At 38.3% G+C, this 16221-nt stretch overlaps 1 protein-coding gene across 1 annotated transcript in view; it reads left to right on the top strand.

Moving 5' to 3' along the window:
* Positions 1 to 931: 931 nt before the first annotated feature.
* Positions 932 to 16221, top strand: part of LOC112156212 (titin) — a gene marked incomplete in the record, with an annotated part of 27528 nt that continues 12238 nt past the window's right edge. Inside the window, 16 exon segments of the mRNA XM_024288419.2 lie at positions 932 to 1952; positions 8654 to 8749; positions 9299 to 9483; positions 9566 to 9712; positions 9803 to 10009; positions 10099 to 10295; positions 10374 to 10431; positions 10506 to 10582; positions 11787 to 11844; positions 11918 to 11994; positions 12075 to 12146; positions 13058 to 13690; positions 13836 to 13896; positions 13991 to 14037; positions 14150 to 14278; positions 15145 to 15246. Of these exon segments, the coding sequence (XP_024144187.2) occupies positions 9303 to 9483; positions 9566 to 9712; positions 9803 to 10009; positions 10099 to 10295; positions 10374 to 10431; positions 10506 to 10582; positions 11787 to 11844; positions 11918 to 11994; positions 12075 to 12146; positions 13058 to 13690; positions 13836 to 13896; positions 13991 to 14037; positions 14150 to 14278; positions 15145 to 15246 (2046 nt within the window).

The raw sequence follows: 16221 nt of genomic DNA on the forward strand, positions 1-16221 counted from the left end.
TTCATGATCTTTTTTTTACTGACCTTTGTTCTAAATTTGTTTGTGTACTGTGTTGCTGAAAAGTTCTAAGGTCAAGGTATATGACACAGCTACACTACTGTACTTTACATGCTAACCTGTGTCTCCACATTGATCTGCTTAAAGAAGTCAAGATAAATGTATAAACACACACTTCTATCTTTTCCCCATTAATATTCCCCTTTAAATTTAATTTTTTAATCTTTTCAGTTACACTTATAATCTCTACCTGCAGCAGTTGTTGGTGTCTAGCCAGCTTTCCCAAGAGCACCATGTTCTGTTTATTTCCAGCAGTCAACCTTGGCTACAGCTTCTCTCAGTAAGAAGTCTCCATCAAACTATCAGCAGTTTAGCAGGTCAGTCACAGTGAACCATCTCCAATGTCTTATCTTTGCATCTTGTCATGGTCACATAACAATTGTGTAATCAGCTACCATCTCTCTCATGCTCCTTTTAGTTGCTACACTCTCAGATCATACAGCCTATCACCAGGAATATCAGCAGCAGCAGCAGCCTCCCCTCCATCCCCCTCGACAGAAACTGTACAATGTATCCCATAAGGTAAAACAGACTACACTTGCTTTGCACTGCCCTCTACCAAAGATGTCAGATGTGGACAATGACACGTAAAACATGTATGTACTTGCGCTACTTAACCACTCCACTGTATGCTTATTGACTATACTGTCATGGATGGTGGTGGTGGAGGACCCAAACGCATGAGACAGGACTTGGTGGCAGAAACTCAAACATTTACTTAGATAAACTCAAACATGACAAAACCAGGATAACACAAACCAGTAACGTGACAGAACAGAACAGATGACCTGACGATGCAGAACTGAAGACCAGACACTTAAATAGGCTGAGGACAATTAACTAAATGAAGACAGCTGTGGGTGATTTGACCTGAACATGGTGAGACTGACAAGGAAAACAGAACATGACAAAAACCAGATCACAGAATCCTGACATATACATTGTATTTGTTTATACAACTACCTGCAACAAGCAATATTCTCTAGCCTTCACTTCAAAATTTCCATAGCTTTTTTTCTTGTAGCCTGCATAATGCACATAGACTAAAGCCGGTAGTTGTTTTTTTCCCTCCATGCGTTCCTTTATTAATCCTTGCTTGTCTTGTGTTGTCTAATTGTACTGTCTGCCTTAACTGTTTTTGCTGCTGTAACAAGTGAATTTTGGGATAAAGTTTATATTATACTGTCTTGATGTATGATAGTATGTCGTGATTTCGTGTTGCATTCTTCATGAACATGGGTTACGACAGTTCAGACTGTTATATTGTAAGGTATGTTGTGCGGTGCTTCAAATTTTTGTTCCATTTGCCCTTTTTTTTTAACTTTGAGCACCTGCCCTCCAAATGTCTCTGCACGGCCCTGGTTCTGACTTTTTGCTATTTATATGGAATTCAAAATTAACAGGCCTATGTTCAGTTAAAAAAAAAAAAAAATACTTTTTTTTATTTGTATTTTTTTTTCCAATTTTTGAAAATCTATTTAAATTTATTAAAATAAAGGAAATGTTATATTGAAAATGTATGTATTTATTTATTTGTTAAAGGGTGACATTAGGAAGATAATCTTTTATGTTTTACAGCCAGTTTGAAGATTTTTTTTCTCCTTTTTCTAATAAATTAAATTATAGAATAATGTTTAAATATATATTGAGTTGTTTTTCAGTAAAGTTACTTAATTATTTTTAAATATTTTAAAATAAAAACCAAACTTACTGGTTTTGATTGACAGTTTTTGGGTCACGTGAAAGATGAGGAAGTGAGTCACGGGGGAAAAAGAGCGGGACTTTGCTTTTTTTTTTTTCCTTTTTCGCAGAAACGAAAGTGAAAGCATCCCGCTGGACTGAAGGAGGTCCGTTATGACTTAAAATTGCAGCATCTGCAAGAGGAGAGCGCGGAGGTGAGTGAGAGGCTCATCCGTAAATTTAACTCTACTTAACAGATTTTAATTCATATCCAAAGTCAAAACCTCATTAAAATGCAACATTTAGAGCAAACAAAAATAAGAAAAGAACTTTCCCTACAAAAAATCTCGTGTGAGTTTTGAAGTTTAGTTAATTTGGATTCTGAATAAAAAGAAGCACAGAATAACATTTATAATCCTGTAATATATAAAGGTAAATAGGCTGTTAAATGTTAAAATAGCCTAAGAAGGAAGGTGGATTCAAAGAGCAGCTGTGGTCTTTCTTTAGGGTCAGGAGTAGGGATGTAAAAGATATGAGATACTTATTGAAAAATCGCTCAGGTAGTGGGAGCAACAGAAGTATCGGTTAGGATGTAAAAAAAATGATACGTATCGAAAACTGCAGTATTGTTTGGAAGCCACAAGATCATGTTGGTTAAAAGGTAAAAAATCAACAAAGACGTCAATAATTAATTTCTGGCAATGTGCAGTTTCTCTTTCTGTTTTTTTTTTTTTTTCCTAATATCTTTGTCTTTTTATGCACATGTGATCCAAACAGACGTCCAATCATAAGCTTGCGTCTTCCAAGTCATTATTAGTTATTTGAATCCGTTATGTATTGATTTGTGGACCACATATCCAGATGTGTATGGAATCTTATGAGAGGGAAACATACACACCTCTATTCAGGAGTGTAATGATTCATTGTAACAACAATTCAATTCACATCATAATTTGTGCTTTCTGTAGGATCTATAGCCAATATTGGTTCAGTGTGACTCAGAGATAAATAACTGATTCTGAACAGTGCAGGTGAAGCTCTTCAGATTCCTTGTATTTCTGCAAGATAATCAAGTGTAAATTAAACATGTGTACAAACACACAAGTGAACAAGAATTAGCTCTCTCTGGGTGACTGAGCTTAATCAATTTTGTCAGCAACGGAGGAATGTAAGGACGTTCAGTTCAAATATCTGTTAATAAATTGTAATAACAGGTATATAGTAGGGCTGCCACAAACGATTATTTCAAAAGTCGACTAATCTCCGATTATTTTTTTCGATTAGTCGACTAATCGGTTCGTGCGGCGACTGGATGTAAAACACACATCTTAACCATAATTGGCTTTAAACTTGAGGTCTTTAAGTTATATTCTTAACTAAAAAAAAGACAATGGTTTATTAATCTTTTAATGGATCATGCAGCTTTTCTCCTTCATTTGTTTCTGGCATTAAAAAAAGACTTAAGTCGAATGAGGTAATCTGAATCAACAACAGAAAACTTATTAAAAGTCTGCAATTCTTTTTTAAAGCTTTAAAACATATATTTAATAAAACATTTATAAAGTATTTCAAAAGCTATTAGCAGATATAAACACACTCAAAATATTTGCTCACTGAGGCCCATTTATTAAAGCAAAACACTAAGAACATCTTTGAACTCAAGATATTCCTATATATATATAAAACCTGAGGATGCCCATAGAAACAAAGAAAATAAATAAAAAGGGGAAATGTATATTTTTAAAAAGGGAGAATAGCAGGGGATGTTAGAATGTACATCAGTACTTTTATTCTTTCACCACCTACATCCACTGCACATGTGCAGACCGATACTTCATATTGTTCAGTTTGGGGGAGAATCCATAAATCTGTGTTACTTCTTTAATGTTGTGGTTGTTTTGCTGTTTGTTGTCGTTTTTGTGACTTTAAGTTACATTTACTTGTAGCTTAATGCAGATAATGTAATGCTACACTTGTAAACTTAGCTCTGGACTTTTGGGTGAGCTCCTTCACTTCTGGGACTCGTAGTTTTAAATCGTTCCATAACTCTTCAGCAGATCCGTACCGACACACAGCCTCTCTGTCTGCGCGGTGAATGTTTCATAATCCGCTCTTCAAACTTAACAACGTGATACGACGCTGAAGTTGGCTTCCGATTCACAGCTTCCGATTCGCGAGAGCGTTCCACTGTATTTTTCGAACTCAGACCACCTAAAAACAGGTCCTGTTCGAAAACTACTGTACCTAGACAGTTGAAACCAGGATTAAATTATGCTTTAGATAGTAAAGAATAAATCAAACATAGTTTCTGATTTGTGAAAGCTTTTGCTGATTTGTGAAAATGTGAAATAGGATGATTTTTATCGCATTTTTTGCACTCTGACCACACAAGAACAGGTCCTGTTCAAAAACTACTGCACCTAAACAGTTCAAACCAGAATTAAATGATGCTTTAGATAGTAAAGAATAAATTAAGCATAGTTTCTGATTTGTGAAAACTTTTGCTGATTTGTGAAAATGTGAAATAGGATGATTTTAGCGCATTTTTTGCACTCTGACCACATAAGAACAGGTCCTGTTCGAAAACTACTGTACCTAGACAGTTCAAACCAGAATTAAATTATGCTTTAGCTATTAAAGATTATATCAAACACAGTTTCTGATTTGTGAAAGCTTTTGTTGATTTGTGAAAATGTGAAATAGGATGATTTTTATCCCATTTTTCCCAATAACCACATAAGAACAGGTCCTGTTCAAAAACTACTGCACCTAATCAGCTCAAACCTGGATTAAATGATGCTTTGAATAATAAAGATTATGTCAAACATAGTCTCTGATTTGTGAAAGCTTTTATTGATTCGTGAAAATGTGAAATAGGATCATTTTTATCGCAGTTTTTGCACTCTGACCATATAAGAACAGGTCCTGTTCAAAAACTACTGTATCTAGACAGCTCAAACATGGATTAAATTATGCTTTAGATAGTAAAGATTATATCAAACACAGTTTCTGATTTGTGAAAGCTTTTATTGATTTGTGAAAATGTGAAATAGGAGGATTTTTATCGCATTTTTTGCACAATCACCAGTTAAAAACAAGTCCTGTTCAAAAACTACAGGACTTAGACAGCTCAAACCTGGATTAAATTATGCTTTGAATAACAAAGATTATGTCAAACATAGTCTCTGATTTGTGAAAGCTTTTGCTGATTTGTGAAAATGTGAAATAGGAGGATTTTATCGCATTTTTTTGTAATCTGACCACATATAAACAGGTCCCGTTCAAAAAGTACATCACCTACACAGCTGAAGCATGGATTAAATTATGCTTTGAATAATAAAGATTATGTCAAATATAGTCTCTGGTTTGTGAAAGCTTTTACTGATTTGTGAAAATGCGAAATAGGAGGATTTTTATCGCATTTTTTGCACTCTGACCACATAAGAACAGGTCCTGTTCAAAAACTACTGCACTAGACAGCTCAAATATGGATTAAATTATGCTTTAGATAGTAAAGATTATGTCAAATACAGTCTTCGATTTGTGAAAGCTTTTTTGGGTGTGCAAAAATGTTGTCTTTTAGATGATTAAACCTCTATTTTTTCAAAGTTCCTCCCTTTTTCTCCTCACCCCAATAACAGCTGCACAGGTACTACCTTGCATTTTCTTTTTCATTAGCCATGATAGTGCAAGTTCTTGTCTATTAAGTAAAATAAATTTCTATCTTATTGAATTTGTGCAAAAATTTCCTACACCTAGCACAATAAAACAGTGCTAGTAAAGTAGTACCTGTAGTATCCAGGTTTGAGTTGTCTAAATCCTCCTATTTCACATTTTCACAAATCAATAAACGCTTTCACAAATAAGAGACTATGTTTGACATAATCTTTATTATTCAAAGCACGATTTAATTCTTGTTTGAACTGTCTAGGTACAGTAGTTTTTGAACAGGACCTGTTCTTATGTGGTCAGAGTGCAAAAAATGCGATAAAAATCATCCTATTTCACATTTTCACAAATCAGCAAAAGCTTTCGCAAATCAGAAACTATGCTTAATTTATTCTTTACTATCTAAAGCATAATTTAATTCTGGTTTGAACTGTCTAGGTGCAGTAGTTTTTGAACAGGACCTGTTCTTATGTAGTCAGAGTGCAAAAAATGCGATAAAATCCTCCTATTTCACATTTTCACAAATCAGCAAAAGCTTTCACAAATCAGAAACTTTGCTTAATTTATTCTTTACTATCTAAAGCATCATTTAATTCTGGTTTGAACTGTCTAGGTACAGTAGTTTTTGAACAGGACCTGTTCTTGTGTGGTCATAGTGCAAAAAATGCGATAAAAATCATCCTATTTCACATTTTCACAAATCAGCAAAAGCTTTCACAAATCAGAAACTATGCTTAATTTATTCTTTACTATCTAAAGCATAATTTAATTCAGGTTTGAACTGTCTAGGTGCAGTAGTTTTCGAACAGGACCTGTTTTTATGTGGTCAGAGTGCAAAAAATGCGATAAAAATCATCCTATTTCACATTTTCACAAATCAGCAAAAGCTTTCACAAATCAGAAACTGTGTTAGACGTAATCTTTACTATCTAAAGCATAATTTAATTCTGGTTTGAACTGTCTAGGTGCAGTAGTTTTCGAACAGGACCTGTTTTTAGGTGGTCTGAGTTCGAAAAATACAGTGGAACGCTCTCGCGAATCGGAAGCTGTGAATCGGAAGCCAACTTCAGCGTCGTCAACGTGATCGCGGCGCAGAATATGAATAAAGCCTTGGACGAGCGGTTCATGTCCAGTATAAACTCTTTATCCGCGCCGTCCTCGCGGCGTTTGGTTAGAAGGGCGCAGATTATGAAACGTTCACTATGCAGACAGAAGCGCCGTAGACACAGATCTGCTGCAGATCTTCTGGTTCATCTCCAAACAGCGCAGTAATGACAGCCGCGGCAGCGCTAGCTGTGTTAGCACCGATGTTAGCTCAGCTAGACGAAGCTCTCTGTTCAGCGTGATCAAACTCAGTCTCAACATGCTTCATCTTCAGGTGATCATTTATCACCATCGTGCTCTCATGGAACACAAGTTCTGTCTTGTAGAAATTACATTTGACACTTTTTCCTCTTTTATTTTCCTTATGTTTCCCACATGTTTTCCCACTACCGAGAACTTCCTTTGACGTCACTGCTGACCGGATTAGCACCACTGCGCATGTGTGACAAAGGCAGACCCGGCATTAGAACGCGCGAACAGTAGTTTTAAGATCAAAACAAGGAAAAACAAAAAACGATGCTTCGACGACCAAATTATTCATCGACTATTTTAATAGTCGAATAGTTGTCGATTAGTCGAATAATCGTGGCAGCCCTCGTATATAGGGACCCTCATTACTTAATCACTCGTGTTTTGGTGCAGTGAAACCACTGCAAATGACTAACCCAGTGGTCGGCAACATTTAACAGTTAAAGAACCATTGGCTCGTTTTCTACTGATCAAAACCTAGAAGGAGCCGTATAGTCTTACTTTAGACTTTAAGAAATTTGTATTTGTATTCATGACCTTCTTTTTTTTTATTTTAAATAAATGTGAATTATTTGAAATATTGTTTGCCAGAACAAAAGTGAAAATAAAAAAGGAAATGAAGCTTGCATGTCTCAAAATTGGATTAAAAAAATGTTTTTACCTTCTACCATTACAAGAGGCCAAATTAGCAAAAATTAGCTTGTTACTTAATTAAAAGCTTAACAACAAATTAGCATAAAATTCCTGTTAGGTTCAAACAATCTGAAACATTTTTCTGAAAGGAAGACAAGAGTAAATTAGTAAATCAGTAAATTAAATCAGCCAAAAATGTTAGCATGTTGCTAAAAAAAAAACTAAACTCTAAATTAGCCTGCCATCCCCAGAATATAACAAATTATCCAAAAATGTTAGCACATATGGCTAAAATATTAGCTAAAGTCCAAATTAGCATAAAAACTCATTACAGGCCAAACTATCCAAAAAAGCTAGCTTGTTGCTTAATTACTAGCTGAACTCCGAAATAGCCTAAAATTCCTCAGTAAACTAAATTAGTCAAAAGTGTTAGCATGCTGCAAAAATTGAAGCAAAATTATAAATTATCCCAAAAACTTCAGCAGATAACAAATTAGCTGAGAACATCAGCATTTTGCTAAAATATTAGCTAAACTCTAAATTAGCATAACAGTTTTCATTAAACTAATAAGTCAAAAACCTGTTGTTAAAATAGAAGCTAAACTCTAAATTAGCCTAAAACCCCCAGTAGACAACAAAGTAGCAAAAAAACAAACAAACAAACGAACAAAAAAAATGTTAGCATGCTGCTAAAATAGAAGCTAAACTCTATTTTTTTTTTTATTACAATTCTTTTATTTTTCTTCAGCCAGAGAGCCACCATGGAGATTTAAAAGAGCCACACGTGGAATAGAAGCATCTACTACTACAACGGAATTACTTTTTTTGTTGATGGGGAGTAAGGAAGAAGGACAATTGCATGAGAAGAGGTGGCATAAAACAACAAAAAAGAACACACATCAGTACTCAGCTCTTGAGAGGGCAAAGTATAGGTGTGTAGAAAAAAATAAAGACCATACGAGAAAAAGCCCAAAATGAGAGCAGTACATGTGATATGATCTGGTGGGACGGTATGAGGGAGGGGAAGAACCACCAGTGCTCTGGGGGGTGCAGCCAGAGAAGGTGCCGCCTGCCCAAGACTGTAGGTTTGTTCAGCTATTCAACCTTCTAAATGTCCTATAGAGCTTTACTTCATCATCTTCAAAGGCACATCCATATTCACAGAAAATGCAGTTTTAATTTGGTTCTTTTCTTTGTCAGACCTATCATTCTTTATTCTGTTTGTGTCCCTGTTTAATTCAAGTTTTTTGTTGTCACACAGATGGACTAAGAAGCTGCTTAAAAGGCCCACATCATTAGCCCTCCACCACTGTGTGGGCTACAGTAAATCAAAACTCAAGTACATATCAAGTCAAGAGTAAGTTTGAGGGCTCTCAAGTTGAGCACTCTGAAATACACTGAAATTATTGTGTTAACTGATTGTTTAATTGAGCTTCATGATCATTTCAAACAAGAGACTTTCAGCATAAATCTGCCGTGCAGAAATACGAGCTCTGCAGGAGTCTGACCTTCAAGGAAGCAGAAATACCATATTTGACTTTTATCCTATTTCCTTTTAAAATGTAAATCATGTTTCTGGTGGTAAATATCTAGAAAAAGTTTTAACAACTCCCATGTAGACATTGTTGATTAATTTGTATTTCATTTTAAGAAATCGTGTTTTTTTATTTATTTTTTCTGTCAAATAGTGACTCAATATATTGAATTGTTTTTCTATCCAAAATATATAACAGATTTTTTTTTCTTGCATTTTAAAGTATTTTGTTGTTTGCTTTACTGACGTTTGAAACAGGTGAAGATCTGGATGAGTCCAGAACATCAGCATATGTGAACCCTGCAGACAGCAGAGTCTCGTGTGTTTGAGGGGGAAGAGGATGATAGCTGATAGTTGTGCTTTGTTCTGCAGTAAAATGAGCCTCCAGGTGTGCCACTGCTGTGGCTGGTCCAAAGTCACGTCCTATCAGGGCCTGAGGATCCACCAGGGCATGAAGGGATGCACTCCCAAAGGCATGAGGGTGATGGAGCACCAGCAGCAGGACTTGTTTGGTCAGAGAAACTCCATGCTGGATTTTGGTCGTTGTGTTATACCTGGTTAGTATGTGGATATTCTTGAACAAAAGGGAAAATGTGAGCAAAGAACTTGTTTCAAAAAGGATTCTCATGTATTGAACAGAAAACCTGGAGTGGAATGACCTGAGCCTCCAGGTCCACCAGGGCATGATGGGACGCACTTCGAATGGGATGCGCCAGCATCAGAACCTGTGTGGTCAGACAGTTCAGAGCAACTTTATGCTGGATTTTGGCTTTTGTATTGAAACTGGTTAGTTAAAAAATGTGTAGAGATTCTTGAACAAAAAGAAAAATGTGAGCAAAGAACTTGTTTCAAAATGAATTCTCATATCTTGAACAGAAGTCCTGGACTCTCCTGACCTGAGCCTCCAAGTCTGTCACTGTGGCTGGACCAAAATGACCACCTATAAGGAGTTACAGATTCATCAGGGGGAGATGGGATGCACTCTCAAAGGGATGAGGGTGATGGAGCACCAGCAGCAGTACTTTCGCAATCAGACAGTTCAGAGCAACGTCATGCTGGATTTTGACTTTTGTGTTGAAACTGGTTAGTTAGAAGTGTGTGGAGATTCTTGAACAAAAAGAAAAACATGAGGAAAGAACTTGTTTCAAAAAGAAATATCATATCTTGAACAGAAAACCTGGACTCTCCTGACCTGAGCCTCCAGGTCTGCCACTGTGGTTGGACCAGAAGAACCACCTATAGGGGGTTACGGATCCATCAGGGCAGGATGGGATGTACCGTGAAAGGAGCTAGGATCCCAAAGACAAAGAGTTATGACTCCAAATATAATAGAAAAGAGAGAGAACATCAAAGGGGACCTCGTGCAGAGGTATGTTAGGAGACCCAAAGAGGAAGAACTCTATAAAAAAATCAATGAAAAAATCAATTTTCCTGGTCGTCTTGACAGAAAGTTCCGGAAGGACTGAGGAGGAGCAGCAGAAAGAGCTCGGCAGCAGCAAAGATCTGTAGGTGTCATGTTAAATTTTAAACCACAGGGTCCATGCAGCAACCCTACTGTCACTTTCTACTCTTCCAACAGCTTCTCCAGAACCTCCACGCTCAGCCCAAAGAGCAAATTCAGCCCGGTACCTGGAGGCGGAGCAGGTCCTCATCCAGGTCAGGAAAAGTACCTTTCACTTAAGAAATCATCTAAATTTTAAATTCTAGAGAGAACATTTGAAGATGTGGGTTACTAGTTACTGGACCGCAAAGACAAAAAAAAAAAAAAAAATAGAATAACAGAAATGTTGGAAAGCTACCAGACTGTTTGACTTACTGTTGACACATGTCAGTCATTGGCCTCAGTCATGTATCTGTACTACATCTGCTACCTTGTTAAAGTAAATAAAAAAACCAAACATCTTTGGAAAGTTTCTATAGGAAGAAAGTAACCATTGAGAAAATGGAGGAAGAGTCGTTGTGTCCTTGATACAGTAGAGCCAGGACACAAAGACTCAAATCTGCTGGTCCAATACATTCTCCTCCCCAAGTTGTCACATATTGATATTTGGTTCGGCCCTTTCTGCATCACATTTTGATTTTTTGGGTGTCCCCAACCCGTCATCTCTTGACGTGCTAATATCAAGGGTCCGCAACCCTTGGGATGCTGTACCAGACGCGCACTGGTCCTCAGGATGCGTCCAGTACTGGTACCCTAACCTTAACCCGGTACTGGTTCATGCCCAGTACCGCGTCTGGTACCAGTTTGGGTCCGGTACCGCATCTGGTCCGGTGTTGGGTAAGGGTACTGCTACCGAGTTTGGATACCGGTTTGCAACCTGGAGATCTGGGACCCTGATTTAATGGGAATAGTCAGTACGTCGAAAAACGAAAATTTTGGTGACACCCAAAACGTAAAAAAGTGACACGGAGCGGTCCTTAACCTGCACCGGTTCACACCCAATACCACATCTGTTTGGGTCTGGTACCGCATCTGGTCCGATGTCGGGTTAGGGTTCCGGGTTTGGGTACCGGTGCGCTACGCATTGCTTTACTGGACCGGTTCTGGCTTGCTGCCCAGAGGTTGGGGACCCGTGATTCAATGGAACAGTCAGTATGTTGAAAAACGACGACTTGGGGACACCAAAAAATGAGACAGAGGGGTCCTTAACCAAATGTAAATATGTGACAACTTGGGAGTGAGAATGTGTTGGGTTGCCTGGTCACACACCAGTGTCCTCCTAGTCTGTGATAGATGGATAGATGGATGGATGAAGAAATGGAAGATGATTGGATGCAAGAATCCTTGGATGAATGAAAAAAAGACGAGTGGATGGATTACTGCTGCTTTCCACCTCTGTGTTCTATCTGTTTTTCTTAGAACGGAGTTAGTGGAGAAATGCGGATTAACCCCAGAATAGAGAGGGAACGCAGATCACGTACGTTTAAAGTTAATTCATAATCAGTGAATTTGCTAAAAATTAATTTCATGAAGATCTCCTTCCATCCCAGGTCCAGAAGCTCCTGTCTGGAGAACTGCTGAACGAGTTCCTGAGCACCAGCGTCAGGACTTCTGCTCTAACTTGCAGGTACAGCGAGTGAGGTAAAATGCATTTGAACTGGACATCATACCTACAGTCAGGTGACAGACTTCTGTTCCATTTCTTAGGTGCAGAAACCATTCAGGGAGCCTCGGGCGGATCCAGAATCCCAACTTCGGGAGAGATGCAGGAGTCAACAGGTTTCTTTCAAACATCTACAATTGAAAACATTTTTGCATTTGAAATATGTTAATCAGCTAAAGGGGAAACATTTCTGACTAAAAGCATTGAAATCTTATCAGGTTTCAAACTTGATCTCTTTGGATGCCAGATTGTGCAAATGTTACCAGAAAAGTCAGATGTGAGTTTATAAAAGCAATTAACCGATCTGAATCAATCTAAACTTAACAGATCAATGATCGATCCTTAAAAATAGAGATTGATGCTAGCTTGATGCTAAACATTTAATGGGATTTCCTATAGGATGGCTAATGCTAACGCTCAGTTGACCTAAACATGCATGAATGAACATCTTTATAAACTCACAGGCATAAATTTTCCAAACTCCGTTAAGGAAATATTTTTTTTAAGTAACCATTTGTAGTTTAAAAAACTGTTTTTTATTATCTCATGTTTTCTTCTTCTTCTTCTGGAATAAGGTGTAAAGGTAAAGCCACCAAGTGGCCAAACTGAAACACCTTCCAGGAGAAGCAGAACAATTGTTGGAGTTTCCCCGTTTAAGAAACCATGTAACACTGTATGCTATTAACAACTTAATTATAATTTCACTAATACATTTTACTGTATGTGAACTGTATCAGATTAATACAAATATCTTTAAAAAATATATTGATTATTAATGTATTTATAGAAAAACATGTGTCCAAATATGTAAACCGTGTAAACTCAAAATTGAATGAATCAATTTTAATTGAGTGGATCAAAAGAATGCAAAAAAATCCAAATTGAATCGATCCAGGCTCTGGTGAATCGAATCTGATTGATTCTGGAAATTATTACCAATATCCAGTCCTGATCAGATGTTTAAATAAAAATCACTTAATACTTTTAAAATTTGCTGTTTTGAACTGAAAGTATAAACTGGTTTCAGGTGGACAGAGCTGTCAGATCACCGTCACATGTGGTCCAGTCCAAGAAGAGACATAGATCTGTGGTCCACCCCAAGAACAGAGATCCACCTGTCTTCCAGCCCAAGAACAGAGATCCACCTGTGGTCCGTCCCAAGAACAAAGGTCCACCTGTGGTCCTGCTTAAGAACAAAGATCCACCTGTGGTCCGTCCCAAGGACAGAGGTCTGCCTGTGGTTTCGGTTGAGGATAGATATTCACTTGTGGTCCGTTCCAAGAACAAAGGTCCACCTGTGGACTTGCCCAAGAACAGAGTAGTCCTGTCCGAGGAGAAAAATCCACCTGTGATCCCTCCTAAAAACAGAGAACCACCTGTGGTTCTGCCGGAGAACAAAGCTGTTTTGCCCAAGAACAGAGATTCATCTGAGATATGGCCCGGTAACAGGGATGCACCTTTGGTCTTACCTAAGAATAGAGTTCCACCTGTGGTTCCGACCAAGAAAAGAGTTCCACCTGAGGCTCTGCCCGAGAACAGAGATCCACCAGTGCAGGAGGAGAAACGCCAACATCTAGTCCTGGTGGAACTCCAGAATGCTTTACAGAGAAAACAGTCGCTCAGACAAGAACAAGAAAGGGAACTGGAAGCATCCACAAAAGTAAACTTTTGACTCATTTCATTTGTTCATATATCGAGAATTCTTTATGATAAGTTTGAAGGGAGAATCTTTATTGTCACTTGAAACAGTTCAAACCACATAAAGGAAATCTTTAAAGTAAGTGTTTGTCACTGTTTTCTGTCAGGATGTGGCAACCATGGAGCTGAACGCATCTGTAAAAATGGTTATCAAGGGAAACCAGTCAGGTATAAAGACAATAATATCTCTTTCAGTAACATTTTATAGATGTCAGGGATGTGAAACAGCACAGCCTAGGATGACTGTCTCCTTTCTTTGCAGCATCAAGAACTTCACTGAGAAAATGTGGCAACATCTCGACTGATCAGGTAAACATCTCCTCCAGGCCTGTGGAGCTTTTCATCTATCTCTCTCTCTCTCTATATATATATATATGTGTATATATTTGGCAGATTTGACTTTAAGTTTTTGGCTTTTCAGGAGAATAGATCACCCCATCCTGTAATCAAGACAGAAATTGAATCATCTTTGTTCACAGCAAAGCTGGAAAAGTTTAAGAGGATCTCGGTTGGAGCAGGAGCTCAGCCAACCATCAAAGTGAAGCAGGAGGTACAGGTTCATGTAAAGGTTGAGTCAACTCAAGCTTTTGTCTGTTTTTTTTTTTTTTGTGTTTCTGATTAGACATTTTGAACAGTTTCCATCTCAAAAACATTTGTTTAGAGACAGACATTTTAAGTTAAGAAGGTGAGAACACCCTGCAGAACAGATGATTAAAGTGAACGTTTACCAGCAATTCTGCTTAAAAACCAGTAAAACCTAAAGCAAAGCTTGATCTAAATCACTCTGGACTTTTTAAAAATATGAAAAAATTGATTCTTAAGAAGCAAAAATACTAGGGAAACTATTACCTGAGAGACAAAATCTTAGTCAAACCAAGACGACCTAGTTGTGATCTCTTATCAAGTCTGCCACTGGAGAGTCGAACCCGTCTTGTTTTTGGGTTTATAGCCAAAACCGCATGTGGAGGTGAGCCTAGTTATCTTTGGTCAGTACTAACAGTTAAGGTCCCTTCCAATGGTTACTGTCTATATGTGGATTGGTCTGTCGAGGCATCCACTCTCAACTCCCTCCCAAATCTTACAGAACCGGCTCTTTCCGGCCCCAGCTGGGTCCAGTTGCAGGTGACCATGCCTGAACCCTTGTGGTCTCTTCCGTAGTCACCAGACTAGGCAACCAGGCGCTTACTTGGAGACCACAAACCTAGGGTTATCTTCACGTCAGTCTAGGCGGCGTAGCAGACCCTGATTTGAATGTTTGGAGAAATTTGAGCTGCACTTTGTCACAATCCTACAGTTCAATGTTTTAACCAAAACTGGTGCCAAATGTTTTCAGTTGGACTTTACTTCAATTATTTATCAAGTATCCAATCTTCACTGTTTTCATTTTGTCAAGACTTTTTCCATCCGTCCTATCAGGTGAACACATCAAAACCTCCGGTACCCCCAAAGCCGAAAGTTTTACCTGCTAGTTCTTCGGTGACAGCTGTCCAACTCCAAGAGGAGAAAGCAAAGAATCAGGTTCAGCATCTCCTGTCTTCTGCTTAATGTCACTCAGTCTTCGGTCTAGAGCTGGGGTTGGCAAACTACGTCCCAGAAGCCTTATGTGGCCCTTTAAACTATTTCATCTGGCATGCAAAAATTGAAATAAACACAATTGATAATCCTTATTAATGTTTTATTTTCACTGTAATTCTGTTGTGTTCTCATAGACGGAGAACTACAAATAAATTGATCATTTTTTTCGGTGCAGAAAGTAATTCCACTTTTATGAGGTGTTTGAGGATTTTGTTTTCTGAGTCAGACAGTCATTTTTCCGATAATTCCAACACCACATGAATGTAGCATTTTTCTCAGTTGCTTTTTTTCCCTGAGGAACATGAACCCATCAATGCAATCAGCACAAAAATGAAAACAAAAGCCACAGTTTTTAAATGAAATCTCCCTTATTTCTGTGTATATATATTAGAGCTGTCAGGTGATTAAAATTTTTAATCGCGATTAATCGCATGAGGGCTGCATGGTGGCGCAGTGGTTAGCGCTCTTGCCTCACAGCGAGAAGGCCCCGGTTCGACTCCCGGCTGGGACCCATCTGTGTGTAGTTTGCATGTTCTCGTCGTGCATGCGTGGGTTTTCACCGGGGACTCCGGCTTCCTCCCACCGTCCAAAAACATGCTTCATAGGTGAATTGGTGACTCTAAATTTCCCCCTAGGTGTGAATGTGAGAGTGAATGGGTGTGTGATTGAGGCCCTGCGACGGACTGGCGACCTGTCCAGGGTGAACCCCGCCTTCGCCCATCAGTGGCCGGGATAGGCTCCGGCACCCCCGCGACCCCGAACGGGATGAAGCGGTCAAGAAAATGGATGAATGGATTAATCGCATTGTCCAGAGTTAACTCGCGATTAATCGCAAATTCATATGTGGCCTTTTTTTTAAGTAAAAAATGTGTGGTTTGTGGAATTTAGCAGTTCTACATTAATTATGAAAACAAGAAT

Source organism: Oryzias melastigma, linkage group LG18 (genome assembly GCF_002922805.2).
Source record: "Oryzias melastigma strain HK-1 linkage group LG18, ASM292280v2, whole genome shotgun sequence".
Lineage (NCBI taxonomy): Eukaryota > Metazoa > Chordata > Actinopteri > Beloniformes > Adrianichthyidae > Oryzias > Oryzias melastigma.